General features: G+C 41.9%; 1 protein-coding gene and 1 long non-coding RNA gene across 8 annotated transcripts in view; both read right to left on the bottom strand.

Annotated features, from left to right (window-relative positions):
* The window catches only part of WBP1L (WW domain binding protein 1 like), a 59156-nt gene that overhangs the window by 17481 nt on the left and 14485 nt on the right, over positions 1 to 27190 (bottom strand). Inside the window, exon 2 of one of the 7 annotated variants that reach the window (XM_039708700.1) lies at positions 9150 to 9254. The exons of 3 other annotated variants lie outside the window; for them this stretch is intronic. Coding sequence is in view for 2 of the 4 variants with exons in the window: in XM_039708698.1 (XP_039564632.1) it covers positions 6738 to 6837 (100 nt within the window). In the remaining 2 variants the exon portion in view is untranslated. Of the gene's footprint in view, positions 1 to 6687; positions 7059 to 9149; positions 9255 to 27190 lie in introns of those variants that run through there. 3 more of the 7 variants (XM_039708697.1, XM_039708698.1, XM_039708699.1) reach the window with 3 other exon arrangements.
* On the bottom strand, positions 24143 to 26712 carry LOC120501918. The gene is made up of 2 exons (XR_005627418.1): positions 26223 to 26712; positions 24143 to 24354 (listed from the first exon to the last, which is right to left on the bottom strand). It is a non-coding gene; the product is annotated as an uncharacterized LOC120501918 (long non-coding RNA).

Below are 27190 nucleotides of genomic sequence, written 5' to 3'. Positions count from 1 at the left end.
AGCATGGCTACCTCTTAACACTGGGTTACACAGCCGGCACAGGGAAAGAGATAAAAGGCAAAGGCAACAGATCTTCACAAATAGAAGTCTACCAGGGAAAGATTCTGGCACAGGGAGAGCATTGTTTTAGGATATATTACAGGTGTCTCCTTTGGAACAAGTGTTTCATTCTCCTTTCCTCTTTTAAATCAAGACTCATTTCTATGAAAGGCTGAACCACTGTACAGTTTGCTCCTTTTCTTGCAAGTCAAGGAAGAGGTTATGCAGAGCCATCCTGGCCAAGACACAGACCATGACACTCTTTGTTAGGAAATTTCTCCCTACTTCCAACCTCTTTGATCTGACTTCACTTTCTATTTAAATCTCAGACTGCACTTTTCATACCAGCAGCATTTTATTATTTCTACTTCCTTCTCCCATGCATTCTTTGTATGATAGGCTGCCAAACTAACTACTTAAGATATATCAGCAATACAGTTATCTAGAGTCTAAATGCTCCTGGAAACAATAACCCAAGTGCTTGTGCTATGAAAGTGTACTATTCCCTTTTTCACACTAAGAGCCAGACAAGGTACAGGGCTGAAAGAGTAATTTTATAGATAAGGAAAAAATATATGGTGGAAAAAACTCTCTTAGAAGCAAAGTGGGAGCACTCATATTTTATTAACCTGCCTTTGTTTTTAATTTCCACTGCAAACAGCACTTGCAATGGTAATTTTCAGTCATTCATACCAGCATGGAATTTTTCTAGAACTATAACAGAAGGGTTTTGGAATATTTTTAAGGTAGCCTTAGGAAAACAAGGAAGGGGAAGGGTTTCTTTCCAAAAGCACTTTCTTCCCCAATGGGCTATTACATTCCAGAGTGGGCTTCCCTGCTGAAGGAGAGTCTGGTTTTCTTGTTGTCCAGGCAAGCAAGCACATCCCTCCCCACCAGCCTTTGTTCAGCTAACTGTAGATGCCTCCAGGCAGGATTACTAAGCAGGATCTACGTGGGTCTGCTCTCAAAGAGCATTCAGCTCCATTAGAGCAGAATACTCTTGTTTCACAACTAAGAAGCCAGAACATGCCATCCATTATCTCCCACCTGCAAAGCCTCGGAGATTCCCAGCTAGTTTCAGGGGATTCACTTTGTCCTGCAAATCAGCATGTACCCTAGGCTGCCTGCGCATCACTGCCTCCTGATATCATGCTAAGAGCTGCTCTGAGAAACTGGAATCACTCAGTCCCTGACACACAAAAAGCCTGAGCCTTTGGGAGAACACTCTGCAGACGTGGAGCCTGTGTTCCCTCCCAGTCCAGTCCAACAGAAACAATTTGTGATATGTGGTACGGGCTCTTTGTCATGAAACTGGTTGAGCTGGGAAGACCTTACCTGGTGTACTTTGAGAGTCTCTTTGTACTAAGATGGAGCATTTTGGATTAGTTTTCACGTGTCATAAACTTTATAAAGTAACAGTGAACAAGATTCTTTTTTTTCACTTATTTTCTTGTTGATATTTGGCATTTGTGATAAATCCACAACCATACTGACAACTCTGCAACTCTGCCAGTAGTCCACTTTTGCTGTCAAGTGCTTTTACAAATAATCCTTAAAATATCCAGCAGTGGTAGATATAAGAGAACTCAAGGCAGTGCTGTATGTTGTCACATCTGAAGCCACAGCAAACAGTAACGTCAGTGCCAAGGAAAAAAGCCAATTATTCTCTTCACCTTCCAGTTAAGTATTAGACCTTTACTGGAGGTCTGTGTGACAAATTAAAGGTCAAAATCTGGGGCACAATCAAGACAAGAGGCATTCATGAAGGTCTGAAGGTTGACTGAGCTGCAAGGAAAGATGGAACAGACCTCCTTACCCTACTTCTGTAAAGGTTTTCAGTAGTAAATGGCTGGGTTTAATAGCTGTAAATCTGTTAGGATTTACTGTGTCTGAAACCAGTGCTGGAAATGAAGGGAAATAACTGACTGACAGTGGAGTTCCATCACAATAAAAGGATCAAGGCACTTCTCTCTTTTCTTCTCTCAAAAGTCAGCAGTTAACCTGGGCACATACTGTTGCTAAGTCAGAAGGGAGAAAGATGAAGATGAGCAAATTCCAGGCTAGCGTGGCTCTTTTCCAAGCTGAAAATTAATATGTGCAACTGCAGCAACAAACATCACAGCCCACACTCAGAAGTGCATAGTTGGCAGCCAACAACCTACAAAAGTTGACTCCTCAGTTGACATTAATCAGGTAACCAAAACCAGCAGCAACCAGTATCACAGAATCTAATAATCATTTTAGCTTTTTGCTCTGTCTCCTCTTTCCACAGAAATCCAGACTCCATTACCCTAAATATGGGCACCTTTATATGGCCTCAATGTGTCATTCAAACTGGCAGAGTATCCTAACCTTGGTAATGCCCTGGGAAACACTTGGAAATGTGACTTGCATTTACTTACAGCAGTTTATAGGCCATTCCTGTCTCCTAGTATACCCAGGTTTTTTTACCTACTCTAATTCCCTAATTTCTCCAAATTTCACTACAACATTTGTCAAGGCACTACGCAGCAAATTATTATTTTAACAGGAAGAGATGGAGAATAACAACAGGATGACAGAAGTGAGTAAAGGCCTGAATAAGAGGCATAAAGACAGAGGGAATCAGAGAAAACCCCAGCAACAGGATGGAGACTGCCAAAATGGCATCTGCTGAAGGGCAAGATACAACTGGTTTTAACAGGACCTGGGCTCAACGTGTGACCACTCCAGACCTTCTGGTTTCACAGCTCTCATAGGGACTTTGGTAATAAGCATCTATTTAATAATAAATCAAAATCCTGACCTAGTTATTTCACTAATCTCATTAATCGCAGGCAGCAGGCCCTTGCTCTCAGAACCCAGCCGCACCCATAACAAGCAGGATGGATTTAAGCAAGTGACACTTTCCTCAGAAAAATGCATTGTAGTATGTATTTTGAGTAACTCACAATCAGTATTTGAACCATATATGTTCTTTAAGCATTCTGAGTAACAGAATGGAAGTGGTTGCCAGTATATTAAATAAGTCAGAAACAACAATTTGATATCCACTATTTACTAGTTCCCACTTGGCTGTTACTCAATCTCACATATCAGACTATCACTAGCGTTGGTTAGCAAAGTGCATCAGCAACAGCTCATGAGAATGCAAACACAGAACTACCAAAGAAAATGATCTCTGTCTGATAAGGCACTCAAGTGGTAGTAAGTTAAAACTGCTACTGAAAATACTAGGCTGGAATGCCCAATCTTGCCACAGGGTTTACTACAATTCCTGGTTTGCCAGCAGCCCCCCAGTTCCTAATCAAAGTTAATCTTAAACAGAAACTCAGTAGATCCTTTCAGAGAAGGACAGCAGGTGGGATGACAGCAAGGACAGCAGAACTGCTGGGGAGCCCTGGATCACCAGGGCAGCTCAGGACCCACAGACACCGGTGTGGCTGAGCCTGCACCAAGAGCCTCCAGACACCTCCTGCCTTCACAAGCATTACACCTGTGAGTCCTTTGGAACATGAAAGCACAAATCCAGCAGCTGAGCAAGTACCATGCCTTTGGTGGGTTCCATTTAACAAAAACACGTAAGACTGCCACAGAGGAAAGTGGCTTTGACTGCTGGGAGTTACTGGAACCTCATGTGCCAGGCCCTGCCAGCACAACAGGGGACAGATTCCTGTAAGCCTGCCTTATGACAGACAGCTGAGGCCAGGAAATAAATCAAGTCTGGACACTTCTCAAGTCACCCACCACAAATTTTGTTTTGCAGAATGTGGGGGAAAAAAAGTGTAGTAAGTGCAAATATGCAAACACTTTAGAAGTGTAATAAGTGGGGAGGAATGATGCCTCTGAGCTGTCTCAGGCACAATAAAGATCTCCAAAATGGGAATTCTAATCCACAACATTTATTGCTTCACTAATGCCAGCATCAGGAGAATTATATTTAGATCACCATGATTAATCAGCCACAGCAGACCCATCCTCACCCCCAGCAGATGCAGAACCTCCAAGGTTTTATTAACCTTTATATGAGGAACAAATTGGTTTGTTGCATCCATTTATCCTGGAGAAATACTCCAACTATCTTTAAAGGGACACTATCCTTTCACAGATCATGGACGCTTTGATATATTTCAGTAAGAGCTGGTTTCATTTTTGTTTACTGCAAGTTTCAATTTCAAATTCTGACAACTACGCATTAGTGTTTTGAGGACCTTATGTTTACTTCCTCACCCCTTGCTAGAAGCTTTCCAGCTGCAGTCCTCAGCCCTCTCACATTAAAGATACACACTTCTACACTTCTAGGAAATTACAGCTTTGAGGAGGTCATCTTGCATTTTGTTGGTTTAAACCACCAAACAGAAGACCATGCTGAAAAAACCCTCAAGCAGTTAACACTAAAACTGAAAGCATTTGGAATCTAACTTTTTTTTCCCTTTTTTTTTTTTGCATTTATGCAGTGAGCTAGGTGAATGCGTTTGAGCTACCACCTCCAACTTTAGGAGGAAATGCTCACTCAAAACTAAAAGCAGAGATCCCCTACAATCATGTTTCCTTGGATAGGAGCTTTAAACACCCACATTGCACTGATGTCAGATAGTGCTGACCTAGCTTTTTAGGCATTTAAATATCATCCCCACTGCAACAATAAAAAAACCCAAAATCAACCAGACACCTTACTTTCACCAGGTGTTTGGCAGTCCATCTGCAATGCTACAATGCTGCTGGCTCCCCAAGAAGAAATGAAGGCAGATCCAGGGGAAGCAGCTGCTCAGTGCAGGCCAGGGGTGCATAGGAAGGGGGGCTGGTCCTCAGGAGCCAAAGGTCTCACTCTGATCCTCCCATCCTCATCACACAGCTCATGGGAGGGCAGCCCACTCAGCACCTCTTCCCTGAGCTTGCAGCCCAGGATCAGCAGCCCTTGTGTTGAGTGAGAACAACAAAGGGCATCCCAGAAAGCCAAGTGTTTACAGTCCAAATGTACCAAGTGAAAACCAAGACACAATGGAGGTGATGAGATATTCCTGAATTCTTCCCCTACTTTCAATTAAGCAGCACTGTTCAGTAATAACTCTTGGAAAAAGAAATTTCTGAATAATATCTGCATGCAGGACACACTAATACTTAGAATTACTTTAAGACTAAAAATTATTAAAACTAAGAAAAGTTCAAGCAGCTCTTTCTCACTATATCCTTTATAACTGGATAAAAATAGTAAAGAACATTGCTCTTGTGTTCTTGAGGCAACACTTTTTTTTCCTGCTTCCTGTAAAAGTCTCTATTGATGCCCAAAAGTTACCAGCAGAGAAAAAAGTACCATTCATCCACTGAGACAACCAGATCTTCACTGTTCCAGCAAATGAAGCCAAACTACACCTAACTTCTACTTTTACACCTTATGCAGCACCCCAACTGCATTAAACACATCTCTAAACCAACATGAATTGTTTAAAAACAGGAATTTTAGAGAAAAACACACCTGTGAGTCTCAAGCAATCTCAGCACTTGAAGCAGCTACATCTCAGTGCAGTTTTGAGAGTTACCTAAAGCCATTCAGCCTTTGTGCCTGAATTTCCCCCTCTGGTTCAGTTCCTAGTTTTTAAGGCAAGTCTCTTTGCCTTGAGTGCTAACAAGTGAACTATTATTTATAGCTATTGCACCAATCACAGAAGGTCATTGTGCTAGAGGTAGTTTCTTATGTAAAACTCTTTTCGGAGGGGGGGGGGGGGGGGTGGGGAGAGAGCTGCGTTTCACCAAAACTGAACTGATAAGGAAAAAGAGACAGCACTGTTTACTCAGCAGCGCGTTGAAGTCTTTTAGCGCTGATAAACAACTGAAAGTAGGTAGTTTAAAGCATGTTATGATCCAATCTTGACTGCTTAATTCTAAATTAGAAACTGCAAGCAGCACTCTGATATAATTCAGTATTTATTTATTGTGGATTACAGACCACAGCAGTGCTGAGAAGAGTTTACAGTTAGATTCCCCTACAGACGTGCCTCCCAAACCAAAAAAAGGGTTTGCTCTCCCCAGCCTAGGAACACATAGTTGGCACCTCCTCCAGCAGAGAGCAGCTGGGCAGTTGCTACCATTTCTCATTCCACTCGATATTACCAGCTATTAAATTATCCCAAGTTTCTTGTTCAAGCTCAAACTCTCACAAAACAATTTTAAAAATCACCAAGCTGTGGGTCACAGCATGTTGCCATTTTCCATTTGGTGCCTTTTGTTAGAGATGAGACACACACACACATGTATATACCTCTTCATGGGTATTTTCTGGGGTTTTTTTCCTGGTTTTTCTTTTTTTTTCTTTTTAAAAAATCTACAGCTTTACATACAAAATAATGCCTGTACAAGAAAACAGTTCAAAGTTTGGCATGTTTTTAAGAAATGCAAACACAATTCCATTTTAAGGACTGTGGAAAGCACCCTAAAACCCAGGGACACAAAGAGCCTCCCTGCTCAAAGCCTCCAACAACAACAAGGAAGTTTCTATCCCTGGCTCGCAGTTTTGCTCCTTCCTTGCTAATAAAAAGCTTCTCTCACACAACTGTGCTCTCCGATCACACACCACGGGTGGGGAAGTGCTGATTATACAATTCCGTTTTGGGAAAGCCAGAAATCATATCCGTAGAGGTGGGGGAAATAGAAATAAAAGTAATCGCTCACATCCTCCACCTGAGCAAGCAGCTCCCACCGCAGTTAAGCCGGTTGGTTACCTGTCTGAGACCCAGGAGGAAAGGCATTCTGCAGGCTCATCCTCCACACCAGCACATGGGAAGGCAGGAATTTAAAGCCCCACAGCAACCATTTCTTCATCTGCTGTGGGCAGCCCGCTCCTCCGATCCTATTTAAACCAGGGCTTCCTCAGCTGGGAATGCTAAGTAAACAGGGTCCTGGGACACTGCACGCACTCGCTGGCTCCCCCTCCTCCTCCTCCCACTCCCTGTGACATATCTCAGACGCAGCCCAGCCGGGGTGTTTGCAAGAGGGAAATGACATCAGGTCGGGCAGTTCTGAGGAAAAAAAAACCCCAAAAACAAAACAAAACAAAACAAACCACCCCAAACCAAAATGTTAAAACAATCCCCCAACACAAAAACCTGCAACACAAACAAAGAAACCATGCATAAAAAAAATAACAAAAAATAAAAAATAAAAAAAAAAATCAACCCAAAAAAACAAAACCGAAAGGCAGCCCTGAACCTTAAGACTGCCGAGCTGCTGTGTGACACCAGGCAGGTCGCTGCAAACGGGACCTGCCAGGGAGCCCTGGCGCAGCAGAAGTGCAAAAGTGCTCTCCTCCCTGCTAAGGGGATGCTGCAGTGGAGGGCAGCCTATCAAAAATATTGTCATGAGCCAACAGCGTGGTGATGATTACATCTTGCTAAGCAAAAATAGACAGTTCATCTGTTTCTGAGGAGAAAGCTAAGTTTGATGCTGCCTGCTGGACAGCACTGGAGTCCTGGAAGCCACCACCTTGGTTTCTCTGAGTACCTCCAGACCCTGAGCACCTGGGTAGTCTTCACAGATCCAAAGCACTTCCCTGCCACCTTCTGCCTGCCACCACAGTTCCACTTTTTCTGACTCATAGCACTGCTCAACTCTCAGCCCCTGATAACAGCTGTCCCTCTAAAGAAACAGCAACAACTTCCCTGATTTCAGAAGGATCAGGATTGGACCCCTCCAGCATCAGACAGATGATGGGAAGAGTTTCAAATCCACCTTTCCCCAAGGAAAATCTGACTAACCCTGTCAAAAGGTTTCTCATTCTACTTGAGCTCATTTCACATTTTCATGCCAAGGGGCAATTAAGCCTTATAAACAAATTTATCATGTGGTGCCCAGGATGGCATGTCTTGTTTGTCCTCCTCCAAGCAAGGAGTACAGCAAGTTCCACAGTGGTGCAGAAGATGACACTGCAGAAGGTAATCTAAATTTAACTTCCTTTTCTACCTCCACTTTGAAAGTTCAGCAACCTCTTTTTTTGTGCTTCTCTTTAATCAGCAGCTGTCCTCGTCTGTCGGGGAGGGGGGGGCCTGGGACACCATTGCCACTCCCATATGCCCCAGCAGCAGCTCCATGGATATTTGACAGAGGACAAACTCCCCTGGCTTTTGACCTCTTTGGCTTTGGAGCCCAACACATTAAAATAAATGACAAGGAAAGGAATATACTTTTTTTGCATAGTGAGTTCACTGAATGCCTTTTTTAGTAGCAGTTTTATTAGAAATTTCAGTACTTCAGGAGAGAGAAGTCACATGAAATTCTTGCAAATGCTAAGTAGAAACAGGAGAAAAAAAATTAAAGAGGAAACTTAAAAAAAAAAAAGGCAGAAAAGCAGAATAGACACCCCTTGCCACACAACAGCTAGACAGCTTTCAGCAGTGTCAGGAAAAGACACCCATTTTGCACATGCCAGAACCACTCAGTGACCACCACTGCTGCCTCCTCTCAGTCCAGCCTAGTCCAGCCCAGAGTGGTTTCCCAAATAAGAACCCCACTCTGTGTGTCCTCTCCACAACTGGACTGTGAGACTACACACAAGCATTACTTATTTTTACATCAACTTCAAGGCACCATCTAAAAGTGCTGTCTAAGGGTAAGCACATCCCTGATTTCCCTGAGAGAAAACAAGCAACGAAGCAATTTCCTGGAGGATACAAAACATTGGCGTTAACTAGCATCAGCCAGGCAATGGGATTTTCCAGCTTTTGTGCTATTGGATCAAACAAACTCTCAACCTTTGCTTTTCCAATTCTATGGACAAACACCAGTGATATAAAAGGGCAGCTTTCTGTTTTAGTAATCTGTTCTGTGGCCTTGCAGTGGCCTTTGAAACATCTGATTTTGGCTGTTGCTATCCAGAGCTCTGGACCAGGCAGATCCCAGGGCTGAGCTAATGCAGCAGTTTCTAAACCCCTACTGTCAGAAGAAATCTAACTTTAACCACCCGCCTCTTCCCCAGCACACACTCAAAAGGCAAAGCATCATTCCAGATCTAAGACAAGTTGTGAAGGACTATCAAAAGCAGGAACTCGGCGGAAAAGCAAAAGCATCCTAATTTATGTGTGAATTTAGCAATCCTGGAAAGACTGACACACAAAAGGTGGTTTGCAAGCAGGCATTACCACATTCGACTGCAGCAGGAGCAGCCACCCTCTCTTGCAGTCCCTGAGTGACAGCGGCCAGTAACACGCTCCACAACTCTGCTATAGGCGACTACGGAAAAAACCCTGTAGAGGGACAGAAAAAAATAAAAAAAAGAGCTGGGCAAGGTAGCTCATACCCTTACAAAACACTGATCAACACCCTTAGAACCTCTGCAAAACACCTAGGTTCTCCTAATCATTGCAATTGCTTTGTATAAACCAACTGGTATCCTTTTACCCCCTCCTCTTTTTTGAAGTTCGTAAATTCTTGCCCCAAAGCTCTGCCTGGTGGCACTGAGTTTCATAGACAGTGGTTGTGAACAAATAGTTTCTTTCATCAGGAATGAATTCACCACCTTCTAATTTGACTTTCATATTATTAGCAGGTGGGAACAGAAGTCCTCATCCATCTTCTCACCCATTCATTACTCTGTACCTGTTAGCTATCTTCTTATAAAAGATATCAATCTTCCCTATCCTCTTAATGTAAAATCTTATCCCAAAGCCTTCAGCTGCTCATTGTCCATTTCCAAAACCCTTCTAATTTTCTACTGCTCTCTGCTTGGGGGAAACCAGAGCTGAAATAATAATTATTATAATGAAAGCAAGAGCAGCTCTAAGGCAGGCTCAGCATGGGTTCACTTCCTTATACAAACCTGGAATTTAAGATCTGCAAAGGCTACACAACAGTGCATCTATCCAAGATATAATGACAAAACAAACACAAGTTTTGAGTGTTTGTTCACACAGTTCCTCAGTAGATGACTCTCCTGAGGGCTCTGAAAAGTCTAATGTCAGGACAGACTATGGCATCTACATTACTTTCAAAATCTGCTTGTTTAGGCAGCTACCAATCATCCTTTTTGGCATGTCAGCATCGATCCCACCACAGAAAAATGGTGAGCAGGTTTCTATTGGAAAAGAGGGAATAGAGGCCCCTAGGCATTACCAGTCTGTAACACTTCTCCAGAACATGCCATCTACCCCAAATATGATGTCCAGCAAAGGATGCTGCTCAGTACCTTCACACGCCAATACACTGTGCCTCATGACCTCAGATACAACGTGCAAGTGAAACACATGATGGAAGTTGTTTGGGCCATTTCAAAGTTGCTTCTCATGTCTGATGGGAGATGCTTGCAAGCAAGTCTGATAACCAAGCAACGTATAGTACTCATTTTGATACACCTTGAGGAGATCCAGTTGTGATAACATGATTGCAACAAAAATTGATATTGTGCACCTCAGTCTGTCAGGATGGAAGCATGAGGCTGCTCTCAGTTGCTCCACTATTGCACTCCTAGGCAGAGAGAGTTTTTGAACAGTAAATACACATGATGTGTAATATCCTCTCAATTAAACTTTAATACCATAGTTCTGTAACTACATGCACAGGTTGACAATAAAGTTGGAACAACTTTAATTATTCTTCCATTTTCCCTAGTGCACTCTGTTATTTTCATGTTGATAAGAGGACTGTTTCTGGATTACCATTTTTGTTAGTCCTGGGTGCTAGGACTGAGACTTCATAAATCTGGCATGCACTCAAAACACAGTGTGAAAGAAGCAACCTCAATGAAGGTGACTTTACCCTTCCCCATCCTGGAGATGGTTCAGGGAATAAAGAATAGAAAAAGGAAAGAAACACACAGAAAGGTGTAAAAGCAGATTCTCTGTTTCTCTAGAATAAGACAATATCCAAGAACAACAAGCTCCATCTGCCTTCACAGCAAATATTCTAAAGGGACCAGTTTGCTAGAAAAACTAGCATGAGACACTGGGAGATGACCAATGCTGGAACAGCAATGCAACGTTAAATCTGCCTACAAACCATTTCTGTCTGCCCACCTGTGCACTTGTAGATCCCCGAAGAGTGAAGGGCAACTTCCCCACCCCAATGATAGCACTGCAAGAACATGATGACTTTCCAGTGTGAGGACCAGGTGTCCCGGGTTCATGTAACATTGGCACTGCCTACCAAGAATGCCATCAACAAATTCCAGAGGACCAAGATGAAGAGGTCAGGCTAGTAACTTCCCAGTACCTGCAGGAGCTAGAATATCTACTCTTTTGCTTAGGGGACAAATGGCCCAAAACAAACCTTTCACCTGTCTAATATTACATTATTGTTCAGGAGTGGGGTAAAGTGGGTCACCCAATCCACATGAACTTCAACTACAAAACAAGAACATTGGAGTTATTGCATTTACTATTTTTTCAGTCCAAACTATCTTAATCTTTGTTGCAGAAAGCAAATAACAATGTTAGGAAAACACACCATATCTGTTGGAACCAGTGTGTGAGTTAGCACTGCAACCAGTCTGATGGATCAATAAGTTTTAATGTGCAACAAAGCACAAGGGCTTGCAGTGCTAAGAAGCTGTGCCTCTTCCCCACAGGGCATCACTTCTGTCAGCTCAGTGATTCAGAAGTGCAAAAAACTCTTGCAGCTTAGTGAGTTAAGCGAATAGGGACAGTGAATCTCAACCTCACTGCCGTTACCGGTCTTTCTCTCTGAGTAACTGGTTGACCAGGGAGGATGAGACTCTGCACTTCAAAATATTCTCTGTGTTACTGAGAGCCCCAACAGCAACAGCTCATGCTTGATTCCAACTGACTCTCGATTCCAACTGAATCCCAAACAGCAACTGTCAGCCAAGCAGGCAAGCACAAATATGTGCCACATCTCCACCCAAAAGCCATGTGTAAGCCCTGAACTGAAGTAGTGTGCACCACAGAGGAAGCCACTACCCACTCCATGATCTGCTGTTTCAGTGGGAGCATGTCCTCTTCACTGCTCCTTTGTGGGTGAAGAAATACCAACAGTAAAGCACTTCCCTTTGCACTTTCGTACAGCAAGCAATCCTTTCTCTGAAGCTGCCTTTTGTATTAAGCTATCCTAAGGGCACTCAAGGAAAGTGCAGGGAGCAGACAAGGGGTGGTTGTGGAGGACATACCCAAGAGGAGTCCCCTCCAACACCCATCTGAGAGAGGAGATAAAACCAACCACATGCAGGCTGTTCAGACACTCCTACCCACTCTGCTGTTCAGAGCTCTTCTCTGAGACCAAAATAGTTTTTTCTAAGTGTAGTTTGAGGTTTCCAGCCCTCAGTGACATTGCTCCCACTGCTGTTTCCCCATGGACCAGAAAATGATAGCCACAGGTCCAGCGTGCTTTTCTTCACAGCAACAGAGCTGCAGCCAAACCATTGCAACTGTAATGCCAAAGTCTGTGTGAAACATCTACTTTTGTGCAACCACTCTAACACCCATGCCTGCCATCCAAGCCCAGAGTTGTTAAAAAGCTTTAAAGTCCTTCATCACTGAGGCACAGAGGGACTAAAGGGTTGAAAGTCCCCTATTTGAGAAGTGATGCTAAGTGCTTCAAAAAATATTGGGTTGATTCTGCCCCTTTAGCATTCCCAGGTTTTTGGGCACCTGAAATGCCCAAATGAAGATGTCAGGCTTCACTTTTAGTCTGGAGTGGGTAATGAAGTCATGGTAAAGCCTACTCAGCTTTCTTCTAAGCCTGCTGGGAGGGGGAGAAGGAGGAGGGAGTGGAGAGTTCAGCTGTTAAATATTTTATGAGACAGCCACAGTGTATCCGGGGTGGTACAGGGACACCAGCTTGGCTCCTTGCTTTTTGGCACTACAGCTCGTCTTCCTGATGCCCATGTATGCAAACAGGACTTTGGTAATGGCTCAAGAGGAGATGATCTGCTCCAGACAGGGGAGAAGGCAGAGTCTGCAGACAGTAACAGGATCCCCTAAGCACAGAATTAAGACGGTAAGCGTCTGTTCTAGTTTTAGAGTCTTGCACCATGTGGGTACCAAAAATACAGCCTGTGTGTGTCCTTTGGTCACATCATCACAGACATGCATTGTCCCAGAGATCCTTACCAGCACAACCTTGATGGAGAACTTGGATACCCTACTCTTACAAGTGCTATTTGATTTCTCTACAAATGACAGCAACTCACTATTTTTAGTGTTCATCTCATGGCTGCTTGGCGTTTCCCTTGGGCCTTACTTACCCTTGTTTCACAGCTTTGGTGCCAGCTCCCACGAAGCATTTTTTTGATGCCAGAAGGGATCATGCCAAGTCTGTCTGTGTTGATGCCAAAATGGCAGCTGGCTTTACTGTTGAGATAGGATTTGCCAAAACTAACAACACTAGTGCTGGGGTGACTAGAATTGACTTTAAGGTTTTCATTTTCCTTACTCTTCTATTGCCTCTAGATTCCATGGGATAACGCTGCTCTGAATACCTTCTGGGGTCCTAAAAGATGGATTTTTTCATCATAGGTTAAGTCAATAGGCAATTATACAGCAGACAGTCTTAATTTAGAGATCCTCAAAGAGAAGGATACTTTTATACATGAAGCAATTATCTGGGATGCAGCACTGATGCTGCTGGGCCCAACTACACAGACCAAGGCCTGCTGCAGATAAGGCAGGGCATGAACTCTCAGAGCCTGCAAATGTGTTTATAAAGAACCTACCACAAAAACAGACAATCTGTTGAAGATAAGGGTGGCTACGTGATTTACCAAGATATACCTACGACAGAAGTCTGGAGTGCACAAGAAGGTCAGGGATCAGCCAAATTGCATTACATTACCATGGGCAAGAAGATAAAATCCAAGCAAGTTAATTGCCCTTTGCCCCTTTTGCACTCTCACAAAGTGCCACTGTGTGAAAAGCCAATACTCAGATAAAATCCAGTCTCACACATGATACACAGGCATGTTGGTTATGGGAAACACCCACAGAGATAGGAATAGATAGCAGACATGATAGGCAATCACACGTGCAGATGCCTGTGATTTTAAGTGATGGTAGCCCTGCAAATTAGAAAGCAATTTGATGTTAACCTCTGCTGCTTTTCTTATAAAAACCCACACCTTGCTCAGAAACAGTGGTGTTAAATGAGCACCTGATTGCCCAAAGACACTCAGCTCTTGCTTCAGGAACCATGCACTGGTTAACCTGACAAGAGGTAAACAATTGGCTAAAAAGGTTTTGTCATCAGGTAAGACTTTGCTGGGAGGATCTGTTATGCATATAGTCTGGTCAGATCTCTCAAGTTTGTTGGCCTTTCCTGCGCATAAGTTTACATCTTGAAGAAGTCTAGAAAATCTCTCCTCAAATCCCAGCAGTCCTGTTTTCTGCAGCTTGTTTTACAAGAAAGAGGCTCTTTCATTAAGTTCTAAGAATTACATTTCTCCAGCAGAACACCACTTCTACATGGCTTGAACCCTTCTTTGGAGGAACAGATTTTCTGGGAAATCCTTCAGAAAAAACCCCAAAACATCAGCAGCCACCTCCTTTTGAGCACACTGCTGGATATTATGGTTTGTTATAGAGCAATATCACATAGGCTGAGGCAAATGTCCTCAAGTTGCTCTCTACATATGTACACCCTCAAGAACTTTCCTATTATCCCTGGACTCTTCCTTCCAGGCCCTGCTGTGCTATCTACATCTCCACAGATAAACGGATTCTGGTTTGCAGGAGACTGCATTTGCAGTACTCAAACTACAAACAATTGCTTTAATTGAATATTCTTCCTCTTAGAAAATACATGTGTATCACAATATGGTATTCCCAAAATTAAAAGTCTCTCAATTAACCCAATGGGCTGCGCAGTATCTGAGTTTCACGGGATTTCTGTCATCTAGCAGAAACACAAACTCATTCTTTCACTGCACGTAGGCTGAGGCTCAGAGTTTGGCACAAGCATGATGAAAGCCCCTCCACATGGCAAGGTGGTCTGACTAGCAGAAAGAAGGACTTCTCCTCTTCCAAAATGAAGGGCACTGAAAATCACATTTCTTCATACAACCAAAATGAAGAATGAAAGGAAATCACAAGTTTAACTATTAAGAAAGCTCAGTATCACAAGCATTTAGAAGATCACAGCACAACAGTATTAAAGACATCACTTTTAAATCTCTAGACAAAACTCTATGAGAGCTATTCAGTCTTAAACTCCACTGCTAAAAACTTCCTCAAAAATGCAACTTTATGGAAAAAACACTTCAGAAAACGTCATTTTAAACAAAAGATTGTCTTTTCTAACTTGAATTACTGCATTGCTTATGATCTCTCCAAGTACTTGGAATTAAAAAATGAGTAAACAAAAGTAAGGAATAAATCAGCATAGTGTATGGTTAAGGGCAGATTCAAGCTGAGTTCACCTGTATCTATGAAAGAGAATATAAAATACCTTAAAGCCTAATCTCTTTCCTGTTACAGTACAGGTTAGGTTTTGACTGACATTTTTACCAGGAAAACAAGAGCCGGCCACCCACTTTGCTGCCCTGCCAGCCAGAGAGCAGATGTTTTGAGGGGGCCCTCAGAAAACACAGTGTACATGAACCACAGCTGACAGATGTAGCTTTCCAGGTGCAGATGAAGCTGGTTCAAACCAAGCATTCAGGGCAAAAAAAATTCAATGCCTCCCATCACCAGCTTCACCATCCTGCTTCATTTTCCCTAACCATAGAATGGGAATAGCACCTGAGGTACTAGAACCACTGGAGTCAGAATTAATGAATTGCTATTCTTGCTATGCCTAGCAGAAGTGCCACCCAAGCATTTCCTGTGGGGAGGGCTCAGCCAGAGGCTGCCCAGGCAGCCCCAAGTTATGTAAGGAACAGGCGGCTGGGAGGAAGCGCTGTCCCGGTGTCGCCTTTCAGCACCGGCCCTGGCATTACGCAGTTTGCACTTTGCTGAAGCATTAAAGGCACTGGTGGCACCTGGAATCACAGCCAGTTTCTAAATTTCAGTGACAAACCTGCTGGCCAGGCGGCTTTGCCCTTTCAAGGGCAGATAGCTCCAACACCCTGTGGTCCCACTCACCTTCTTTCCTGGGATCTGTAGGGTTTTCCCCTAAGGTGCAAAATGTGTGCATAAGCTTATTTCTGAGTCCAGTAATTACAAACTTAATTCAGTTTTATTTTGGGAAGAAACGTTGATAACCATAGCCTGCCTTTATGGGCATTATCTCACCCAAACTGCTATATTTTCCATTGTTATTCTGCTGGAGGATAAAGTGAACACTCCCCTGGCTGTGCAGAGCAGGAGGACCAAATGACCCACACGGTTTTACTTCTTTCATGCCCTTCTCTGCAGCAAGGCTGCAGGAAAAGAGAGAAGATCAAGCACTTGCTTTCTCCTTGCTCAGGCCTAGCTCCCAGATATGCATGTGCTCCAGATCACAAAACCAGTGACCTTTTGCTACTGCAAACATTGCTTCTTTTGGAATTCTCCCATAGCGTAAACCAAATGGTCTGTATGAATCAGCATAAAAAAATCAGATCAAAACCTAACTGACATCCTACCTTTTTAGAGGAAAGTAGTTAGTGCTAATTAGAATGACTACAGTAAAACAGTAAATATAAAAAAAAAAACCAGAAAAACACCAAAAGAAAGCCCCAACTAGCAAAACCTTTTCTTTTTCAGAAGGTGAACAATATACATCACCCACAGCACTCAGAAAGCTTACAAGCCCTGTGGGTGACTGTTGAATGAAGAAACTCTAAGACGAGGAAATATTTTCAATTTTTAGAAATACTCACTTCTGACACATCACAGGCTCCTACAGTAGTATTTTCCCCCTGAACGGGGAAGTTTGGGGAGCAGTAATTCTGAACATCTCCTCTGGAACACCAGGACACCAACCCTCATTTCCTGGCAACAAATGAGAAAACTAACCACCAATTTAGTTTCAGGGACCCAGCCTGCACTTTGAAAAGTCATTAGACCATTGAAAAGCCATCTTCCAGGTAAAAATACATAAAGAACTTAGGGACAGACAGCAACATTTGTGAGCAGGATTTAGTTACAGATTTAATTACAGAGTGACCATCAGACTTGTCCTCCTTTCAGCACTTGTTTCTTAACACAGGCTTCAAAAGTCAGGGCTGTTTGAAAATCAGAGAGGCAAACCCAGAGGCACCAGGCTGTCAAACTGCTCTGGGAACGATTCACTGCACCCAAAGCATCAACATTTCTCTAACCTATTCTTAAGGCAACTTCAATCACTAATGTAGCCACTGCCTCAACAGGGGACGTACTCCTGTGCTTGATGCCCTTCAAACATAAGGATGTTCTTTCCCATTAACATTAACTCAGGCCTTAGTGCAAGATAAGGCAGTAATTTCTTCTTCTCCACTAAAAACAAGATGACTGATCTTAGTGAACTTTTTAACTTAGCTCACCTGGAAAATTGTTCCATTTCTCTATAAGCTGCTTCCAGAAGACAGAAGTCTTTATTTCCTAGACTACATGGATTAAATCATGGTTTTACTGATTTTCTCAGTCTGAAGCTTAAACCCATCTTAAAATGTGGGATCCAAAATGAGGCATATCACTTACTAGCATGGAGTATTACAAAATACCTGTATAGGACAATTCTACACTGTTAACAATTTTGTGAGTTTTTTTACTGAAAGAACTGCATTCAATTTCTGGTCTAAAATCCCACACTATTTCACTTTTTCCATTGCTAAATCCATTGTTACTTAAGGAAAAGTGAAATAGACTTCAGGCTATTTCTTCAAGTTGTTCTCCTGTTTTAAAAAACACGCACAATTTCCATCAGCATCTCAAGTGTTTTCTCTTTGTCTCCAAAACTGCTGGCACAGAGGCAGAACAAACCCCCCAGGATCCCAGTCACCACCACAGACACTCCTCAGCAAATATTCATCACTTAATGAACCCTCCTGAACACAGATCCTCACTGAGTATCCTATAACCAATGTGCTGCCTCACTCAGGCTGGGCTGTAAAACATCCATTGAATTAACCAAATTAAACTCATCAGCCTCCTCCCATGAGGTTGTTCCTGATAAATCCACACTGCTCATTTCCTGTTGCCTTAGAGATGCTTATAAAACCTTCAGGGATTTATTCTAGTGCTTCAATAGAGAGTGAAGCACTTCACCATTTTCTAACTTTTTCTTATTTTTTTTCCTTTAATCTGACCCCCTATACATTTAGTATTTCTTTTCATATGTGCAGACTTACAACCAGGAGTTTGTACACTGTCTGTTTGGGAGTCTTTTCCCTCCAGAACCAAAAGAGCTGCAAACACTTTCACTCTGTATCAGTTACTGAGTTATTGTACACTAATTTCATTTATTAAATTTTAGATCAATACCCTTCTTTTTCTTTTTTTACATCTAACACTGTTTTGCAGAACCTTTTCCTAAGCCTTTGTGTGTTCCTTACTAGCTGCAATATAATTTTTACACCAAAGGTAAATGATAAAACAGTAAAATCTTTACTGTCCCTTCAGTTTTAGATGGCTGGATTTAGTAGATGGTTTTAACACCAGCAAAATATAATGAAGATGATAATAAATTTCAGAATCCTTTTCAAATGCAGGTCTGACATGAGAAAGAAAAAAGTTAAGAACTTTTTCCACATATAGCCCATCTATAGAAATAATTCAGCATAAACTGACAGCATGGCTTTATCTTTTAAGAGTGTCAACACACAGTGGACTGTCTATTGCAGTCTGAGCTCACACTGACTTGAAGTTATCATGAGGAAAAATAAGTGATCATCAAAAATGTTCCAAAATTCTTGGGAAATGCAAAGCCAAGCAAAATAAATTTTAAAAAAAGCGAAAGCCGTCTTTTGTAAATGTAAAAACACATTCGTGAAATGGAACTTTTATCTTGCCAAAGCAAGCCAGCAGAAACAGTGGCATTCAGTGCATCCACCATGCACCAAAAGAGACTTCAGAGATGCCTGAAGGATTCAGACTAGAAACCAGATCCATAACAGAGACAAATCAAGCAGCTTTGTTGTCAGACAAAGCACACTGGATGAGGTTGAATTGTCATACATGCAACTAGAGTATTCTTGAGCTGTGCAGTTAGAGGAAAGTCTCTGAGCTGTTTTGTGCTCCACAGCCCTTGTAGCTCTGCACAGCTGAGCCTCTCTACTTCCCTTCTCAAGGCTGGAGGAAACAACCCTGCTGATTCCTCATTATCGTGAAGAGATGCTGTCAAATTGTCTGCAGACAGCTTTTGAATTACCCTGAGGAACAGCCAGGCCTCCAAAAACTCAACACACACATGGAAAATGCTTCTTCCTACTTCCCAAGAGGAGGAAGATGCACTAGTGGCTCCTACATTCCCTGAACTGCAGCTAGATTGGGAGTGTCTGCAGCTTACAGCAGTTCTCTCCAGGTTCTTGTTCAAGTCCTCCACTCTGTGCTCTCATTTAGATGACCTGGAAGAAATTTCGATGCGTGCAGATGCCAAGGACATCCCTTGTGAGTTGAGTCCTTAGGTATGAGAAATGCCACCAAGTCAGGGGTTTGACTGAGAGCCCAGATCTTGCTGTAATGTGATAGCCCTGCCAGAGCCACCCTGCCAGGTCCATAAATCCCAGTATTTCACAAAGTAACAGTGGAACCTGAAACAAGATTAGCTTCTGAAGGACAAGTTGGTGGTCTGGAGGTTTTGTTCCAGTTCAGTGTTGCCCTAGGTCAGCTCAGCTGACCACACAGGCAAGGAGCACAGGCTGCTGCTGTACCACTGCAGATGCCAAGCACTGACTACTGGGAGTCAACCCTAATTGACTCCCAGTAGTCAGTGCTTGGCATCTGCAGAACAAAAGACAACACCATTTCCCAAGTTCAACAGTGCCCTGACAGACCCAGCTTTATTTGGATTGTGTCTAGGAACAACCATTTTTTCACAGTAGAGACAGATTTATTTTCGGGGAAAGAACCCAAGAAAACAAAACCAAAAAACAAACAACAAAAAAAACCCCACCCAAACAAGTGGTGGGTCAGCTCTCTCAGAGAGATACTGGCATCTTCAAGAAAGGTCAAGAACTCACCCCCAACGCCTCTAAGCCCTTACTGGGAATGAACAGAAATGAAAGAAACCCTCTATCTATTCAATAGCACAGATTCAGACATTCTGTCAAGATCTGAGCACTTTTACCATGTTTTTTTCTTAACACAGCCTGGGGCTCAAAAACATTCTTGAACATAAAGGTTCATATAAATCTACCAAATTAGAGTCAGAAAGACTTTCAAATGTAATTTACAACTCAGCCAGTCAGCAAAAACATCAAAGGGCACTATCCAGTAGATTCCCCCCATATATAAACACTCAGAGCAACATGAAAATTTGTTCTGCAATAATGTCTTCATGAGACAGTTGATCTTTAGTGATCAAGGAAGTTGTGGATAAACCTCAAGACTGAGAATGTTTTTGGTGCATATTCTCATTTCTCCCGAGGGAATCTTGATCTTCTGACGAATATTAACATGAAGTATGCAAAACATTTTATGGACTGTTTATAACCTAATGACTCCAAGTGTAACCTTAGATGTCATTCTGCAAAGACTTAGTCATGTTCAGCAATCTGAGCAGAGGGAAAATGCTAAAGCCTCATGGGCAGATCACTTTTATTGCTCCTTTAGCTCTGTTCAAGCAGTTTCACATAACTCAGTTAACTTATACTGGTATCAGCAAAACACTGCTCAGAATGAAGCTGACATAAAACTCATGGTTACATTATTAACTAGTAAAATCCTTCCAAGGACTTGTGTTTGGAAATGTGTCTTCACATATACAGCCAAATGTGAAAATGCAAAAGATTCTTACTTAAATATTACTTAACGGTAATGTTAAAACTAGTGTTCTTCTGAAAAAGATTTTGAAATAAATACTCTAATCCTTCAACAAAAGACAAACATGAGAAGTATATGTTCTCACTGGATATGCTTATTGCAAATCAAGTTACCTTCCTGGAAACTCAGTATGTATTTGCTAAATGAAAACAAAGCATCTCTTATGGCTTCACAATTAGAATTTTAAAAAACAGATGCTACAGGAGTTACAGTTTTCTTGACAATGTTACTTTACCAGTTATACATCTTGAAGGCTAAAAACAAGTATTCAAGGAAAAAAATACTGCCACAATCTGTGAAGTTAATATTTATGTTAAAAATACTCATGGAAGAATCTAGCTGTTTGCTTTCCAGAACCCACTAACTGATCTCTCCTATTTTTCAAATAAGAAGAGGCCTTTGCAGAATTATAAATAAAACACTGAAACCTCCATGTGACTTCCCCATATGCAGCTTTTCAACAGCCAAGTGATTTCCCCTATCCCATCCCCACTGTTTGCATACTAAGGCAATGTTTGCCAAGTTTTGCCAAGCAGAGAATTCTTAAGCCAAATTTGTAAAACCAAGAAGATAAAGATTTTGTTAATATCCTCTGATCAGAGATAAACATCATAAGGAGAGTTAAACTGTGGAGAAGAGCAAGAGAAAAAAAGATTTTATGTTTTGCCATCAATTTACCAGGAATGTCTCTGTGTCAGTGTAGAATATGAGCATGCCAACATCAGCTTCTGAGTTTTTGAGAGCCCTACATGTAGCCATCCCACTTCTGCACATGTTCTGAGGCATAATACTCTTCACTCATTGAACAAACAAGCAGATCTAACCTGAAAGGTGGAGGAGTTAAGAGAACATCTCAGTTTTATTCATCTAGGGCTACTAGCAGATGTAGCTTACAGGATTTTCCTGCCTGTTGCTTTTCTGGTTGCCTTCATTCCTACCACAATATCCAGATACCTGAAAAGCCAACATCCAAATAGCTCTCCATGCTATGCATCACATCCAGAAAGCTTGTGGAGGTGACTTAAAACCAGGCTTCCAGTTTTCTGAAGGGTGGGACCTGTGACCACACCTACAAGGAACAATACAGTGGCTAATTCTGAGCCAAAAGGAGATGGCAGGCAAGGCTGGAGCACATGTACCAGGACAACAGAAAGGACTGCCTGCCAGAGGAAAAAGCAGAGGACAAAGAACAGAGCTGGTCATCACTTGAACAAGTAGGGCAGCCCAACAAGGAATGCAGGAAAGTCACCTGTCACAGAACATTAAGATGCCATGTTAGACTGAATGCCCCACAGCAGAAGTCCAAGACTTGTTCTTCCCAGGACACCAAAGTATCTCTTTTCCAGTCCAATCTGCAGCACAACATTCATTCCCACTGACCTCACTTTTCCCCTTGCATGAAGAACACACCCAAGGTGCTATCTTGATCAATGCAATCACAAAAGGTTGTTCATTACATGCAACAGTTCAGTAAAGTACATCTGGTAGTATGACAAAAATCTGCACAGGGACACCTTGAAATACTCATGTTCCATTTGATCTACCTCAAATCCCACTAATATCTGAACACTCCTCTGTCACCAGGAGTGCAAGAGCTGTGGCTGTGGGCTGGTGACAACCTGCAGCTTCACTCCATGTGGCCCCAAGCCTGTGCCATGAAAGCCTGGCACCAAGACTTGTATGAAGAAACTGCACACACAACGGGGATGGAAAAGCCTGCTCCACCCTCATGAAAGGCATTCTCTGGTCCTACTTACAGCCTGAAAAGCGAGGGGCAAGAGGTTCTGTCTTTACTCTCTGCAGTCATGCTCAGCTATACTCAATGCCTGCACTCCTAAGTTCATGGTTACTTCCTGTTGACAAATATGTTCTTCTGCAGTCTATTTCATCTATTTTCAAAAAGAGAAAAAGATGGGAGGCACTGAACTTTTTTTTTACATTAGCCAGGTTTCTTGTGCAAGACAAATTATAGCCTCTATACAAAACATAACTGGGATTCCAAATAACTAGTTATCCATTCTCAACTGTACTGGGCTTCATGTCTGGCAAAGTCACTGTCTTCTATTCTTTCCTTTTCTACTAGCAGAAAAAGAACAGAATTTACTATATCAGAAACTGACTAAGTCATTAATGTTTATAGAGAACACCTATTACTTTATATTACACAAAAGATTTGACATTTTGCTTTTCATTTGATATTTTTCAAACTAGTTCAGTATTAATATTTGTATACATACTGAAAATAAGCAGAACTCTTAAAAGCACTCAGGTTTCAGAAGAGAACATTCTGTGATTTAGTTATTTGCAGGTAGTAAGAGAAAACAAATAAAAAATCATACTGTTTATGAAAACTAGTAATTGTTGATGGTGACCATGTTTTTAGGGTTTATCTTTGGAGAACTGTCAGTAGAAAGAAGCATCTTCCTTTTATTTACCTCTGTCCTACACCAAATATCTGTATTAAAAATAAATTTTAAAACAAAGACAACTCTATTTTCTTTTATTCTTCCATGGTATCAAGGACACTGAAAGCATAATTCACTCTAGTGATTTCCTGTAAAGGAGGATTTCATTGTTAACTATAGCAAGCAAACACCAGATTTAAATTTTCCCTTGCAACTTGCCAATATTCTCATGACTCAGCTTAAAAAAAAAAGTTTTCTTTCCACTTCAGTAACTTTCCTCTTTTGGTCTCCAGCAAAAAGATGGATGATAATTTAGAAAGATTCCTAGCCATGCATCATTTCTGGCTGATATCGTTACAAGCCAAAAAGTAATCAGAGATTTAAAATACTGGCAGAAATAGTTTAGTGGTTGGTATTCCTTTGCTAATGCAGAACTTCAATACTGCCTTTATAAAATCAGCATCAAAAGAGACGCAGAATTATGTACTCAATGCTTCTGACATACTTGATTGTAACTGGACAGTCTAAGTAGGAAGCCATAAATCCATTGCCAACAGCTTCTGAGATAACCAGCAATATGATAGCAAAAAGTGGCATCAGGATTAAAAATGAATGATCTCATAATTTCTCCTGAAGTGCCAAGAACTCAGACCTTCACGTGACTGAAGACCCTTTACAGAGTAACCACACATGAAAACATACATTCCAGGCTCACAGGACTGGAATCATAACAAAGTGCCATAGTGATGACTCAAGTTCTATGGGCAACTTTTTTTCCATGCCATTAAATATCTAATTTTTCTATCTCCACACCTCACAATCCACTTTTTGTACCTAAAAATACTGACAGAAGAGATCTCCCATGGCATGAGATGCATGGGAAGCTATGCAACAGTCTTTGGGTTGGGGAAGCCAGCTCAAATCTTTATTTCTCAACTCAGGAGCACAAAGAAAAGAACACTTGTACTGGCTTCCACATCTCTCTTCTTCACATCTTGACGTCTCTGCTAACAGATTCTAACAAGCAGGACACCAGAATTCATACTTCAGCATCTTCAACTTCTTTCCTGAAGGACTCCAGCTATTGATTCCTGATAACGTTGCCAAGCTGGTCCCTGAAACAAGCCAGAGAGTGCTCAGGAAACATTCAGGAAAAGGTTGGAAGGAAGAGGTGGTTGCAGGCAGATCCCAGCACTCAAGAAGTCAGCTCCTAACTGCAGGGATTAGCAAGGCTTACCATATCACAGCATATCTCAGAGACTGCAAGGATTTCCCAACTTCAGACTAACAACTCAGAGAGGACACAAAGAGGAGCTGTAAAGCTGCAAAGGCCTGTGTGGCTGAACTGAATCCCTGAAGCTCCACTCAGAGAGGACACAAAGAGGAGCTGTAAAGCTGCAAAGGCCTGTGTGGCTGAACCCCTGAAGCTCTCTGCAGCCTGGGCAAGGTACAGTCCAATGTGTTATCACAAGTACCAGATGTTACTGTACACGCTTCTTGACCAGAAACCTGAATTTAGAGATCAGATTTAGCAATGCAGCTTTGTGCAAGGATTTTGACATGAATGCTAGAAGCACCAAACAAGAAAGAAAGAAAAAAAAAGCCAACCAACCAGCCATCATTCTTTAGAAAAGCAGCTGCATGGAAGAATTTCAGAAATACTTTGTCCAAAAGTGTTTCAGTTGCCATTCAAAATACTCTCCCACTGCATTTTCAGTTTCAAAATCTCTTTGCCTTCAAAGTCTGTATCCTCCTATATTTTATTCAAAAGCTCTTGCAATTTAAAAGTCATAGAAAAGCATACCAAAAATACCAGACCTGACTAAATGCATCCATTTCTCTGCAACCTTTATTCCTTCTAAAGCTCCATGTGTGCTTACAAGCACATAAAGATACACAAGTCAAACAAGATTTTCTGCTGTAGAAAGAACTGCTTCTAGTGTTTATTTTCCACTTGAACCATAATTTTGAATAGCAGATGGTCCAATTTTAGTTTAAGCAAGTAAACATAAATCCTGATGAAAGGCATTAGGGGTCCAAAAAGGCCCATTACCTCTTTGGACTAGATTTGAACTGGTGACCTAAAAATGTGACACTCAGTAGTTCTTTAACTGTGATCACAGAGATTTGCATCAGCAAATACTTAAATCCCAGGAGATGATACTTCCTTGGGAAGAAAAGAAATCTTCAGAAGTAAGAGTCTACATTTGTGCAGTTTTAACAGGCAAGAAAATACAAATAACAGTCATTTGATTCCTATGGGTTTCTAGAAGATCCTGGTATTACAAGTACACAACACATGAATTTGTACCAAAAGCCAGGACTTGCAAAGCTCAGCATTCACTACTAGACAGGGGTAAACACAGCAAGTCCCAATAAGTCTCTGTCATGGCTTTAGAAATTTACTAAAAATTAAGACAGATTTTGTATGAAAATGCACAAATAGATCCACTTTGAGACAACTTACTAGGAATTAAGGTTTTCACATTCTGTTTAACTGCATCATGTACACCTGCAGAGCCTGGCACCATAGCATCTACCCTACCAGAACTATCCAGGCTCTCTGCAATCCAGGAGCCTTGCATCAATATCCAGGTGCTACGGCAGTGCAGGTAGGTGCAGGTCCCAGTGAGGCAAGCACACACTCCTCAACTGGTTTCAAAGAGGCATCAGCTGGAGGCAGCTATCAGCTTTGTCTTGAAGACAACCATTCTCTGATATTTTGTTTGGTTGTAAAAATTTCACAATGGTACATGTGCAAGCAAGGCAGATAGAGCCAAAAGCACAATAACAATTCCCAGCAGAGGGTAGATGCTGTTTAACATTTTTCAAAAAGTACTGCATATGTGCAGGTGCTCCATTTCACTGGAGAATCTCCAAAGCCATCTCCTAGTCAATAGCAGTATTTTTAATCTCCCTGATGAAAAATAATATTCCCATGAACAGCCATCAGCCCCTCTCCCCATCACAAATTCAAACTCACCCACAAGTGTGACCAGTCCTACAAAAAGGCTCTTGAGAAGAAGCATCTGTACAAACAGTGATCTGCCGGCTGGGGGATGGAAGTCCTTTGCTTGGGTTTGCTTTGGAACTACAGATGTGCTTCAGCTGCTCTACACTCCTTCAGTCATCCCAAAAATACCAGCCAAAACTGGCAGGCCATCCACATGAAGATAGTCACGTTCTCCAGTTGGCAACCAAGAGCTGTGCAATTAAGGACTTGCCAAGAAAAGATACTTGTCACAGGTAATTTTCACAGTATCACACATAGCATTAAAATTGCTTCAAGAAAGGAAAGAAAAATGTAATATAAATTACAAAAGCAGGCAATAAATCTTCCAAAAGTATTCAAAAAGATCACAGTAAAAGCTTGTAAGGGTGAGCGACCTGATTTCATAAACATGCTTCTGATTAACCCTTTCACGGCTTCAAAAAGATACCATCTCTGTTGTTCCCAAGCACATCTGCCAGAGCTTGCCAAGGAAAGCATGAACAAGCAGCTTCAAAGGCAGGATGACGTACCTATGGCAGTAAACCTTAATCCTTTCTGGGGAAACCACGCAACTGAACTTAGTCATAGAAAATGGGATTAGAAATTCTGAAACAAAACACGGCATTGAAGGAATTAGCAGTCATCCCAAAATCATGTTGAAAATATTGAGCAACACTTAAATAACAACTTTTGTCAGCGCTGATAAAGAGGAGAGTAAAACTTACATCTTCAACAGGAAACCTCTAGCAGATGGGGACAGGAACAGGATGTCTGTGTCAGCCCAAAACCTTACACACTGGATGATGGCTTGGCAAAGAGCAGAGGTGTTCAAGAGCACCACAGCCATCACCCCTAGAAATTCAAGTGCATAGACCCCTAGGAAAAGGTATCTGTGATTTGACCATAGGAAACATGGCATTGATGGAAGCAGACAGTGCTTTGATGATGAAGTGATTGCT

Source organism: Passer montanus, unplaced genomic scaffold (assembly GCF_014805655.1).
Source record: "Passer montanus isolate IOZ18808 unplaced genomic scaffold, ASM1480565v1 scaffold21, whole genome shotgun sequence".
NCBI lineage: Eukaryota > Metazoa > Chordata > Aves > Passeriformes > Passeridae > Passer > Passer montanus.
This window is presented reverse-complemented; position numbering and strand designations above follow the sequence as displayed.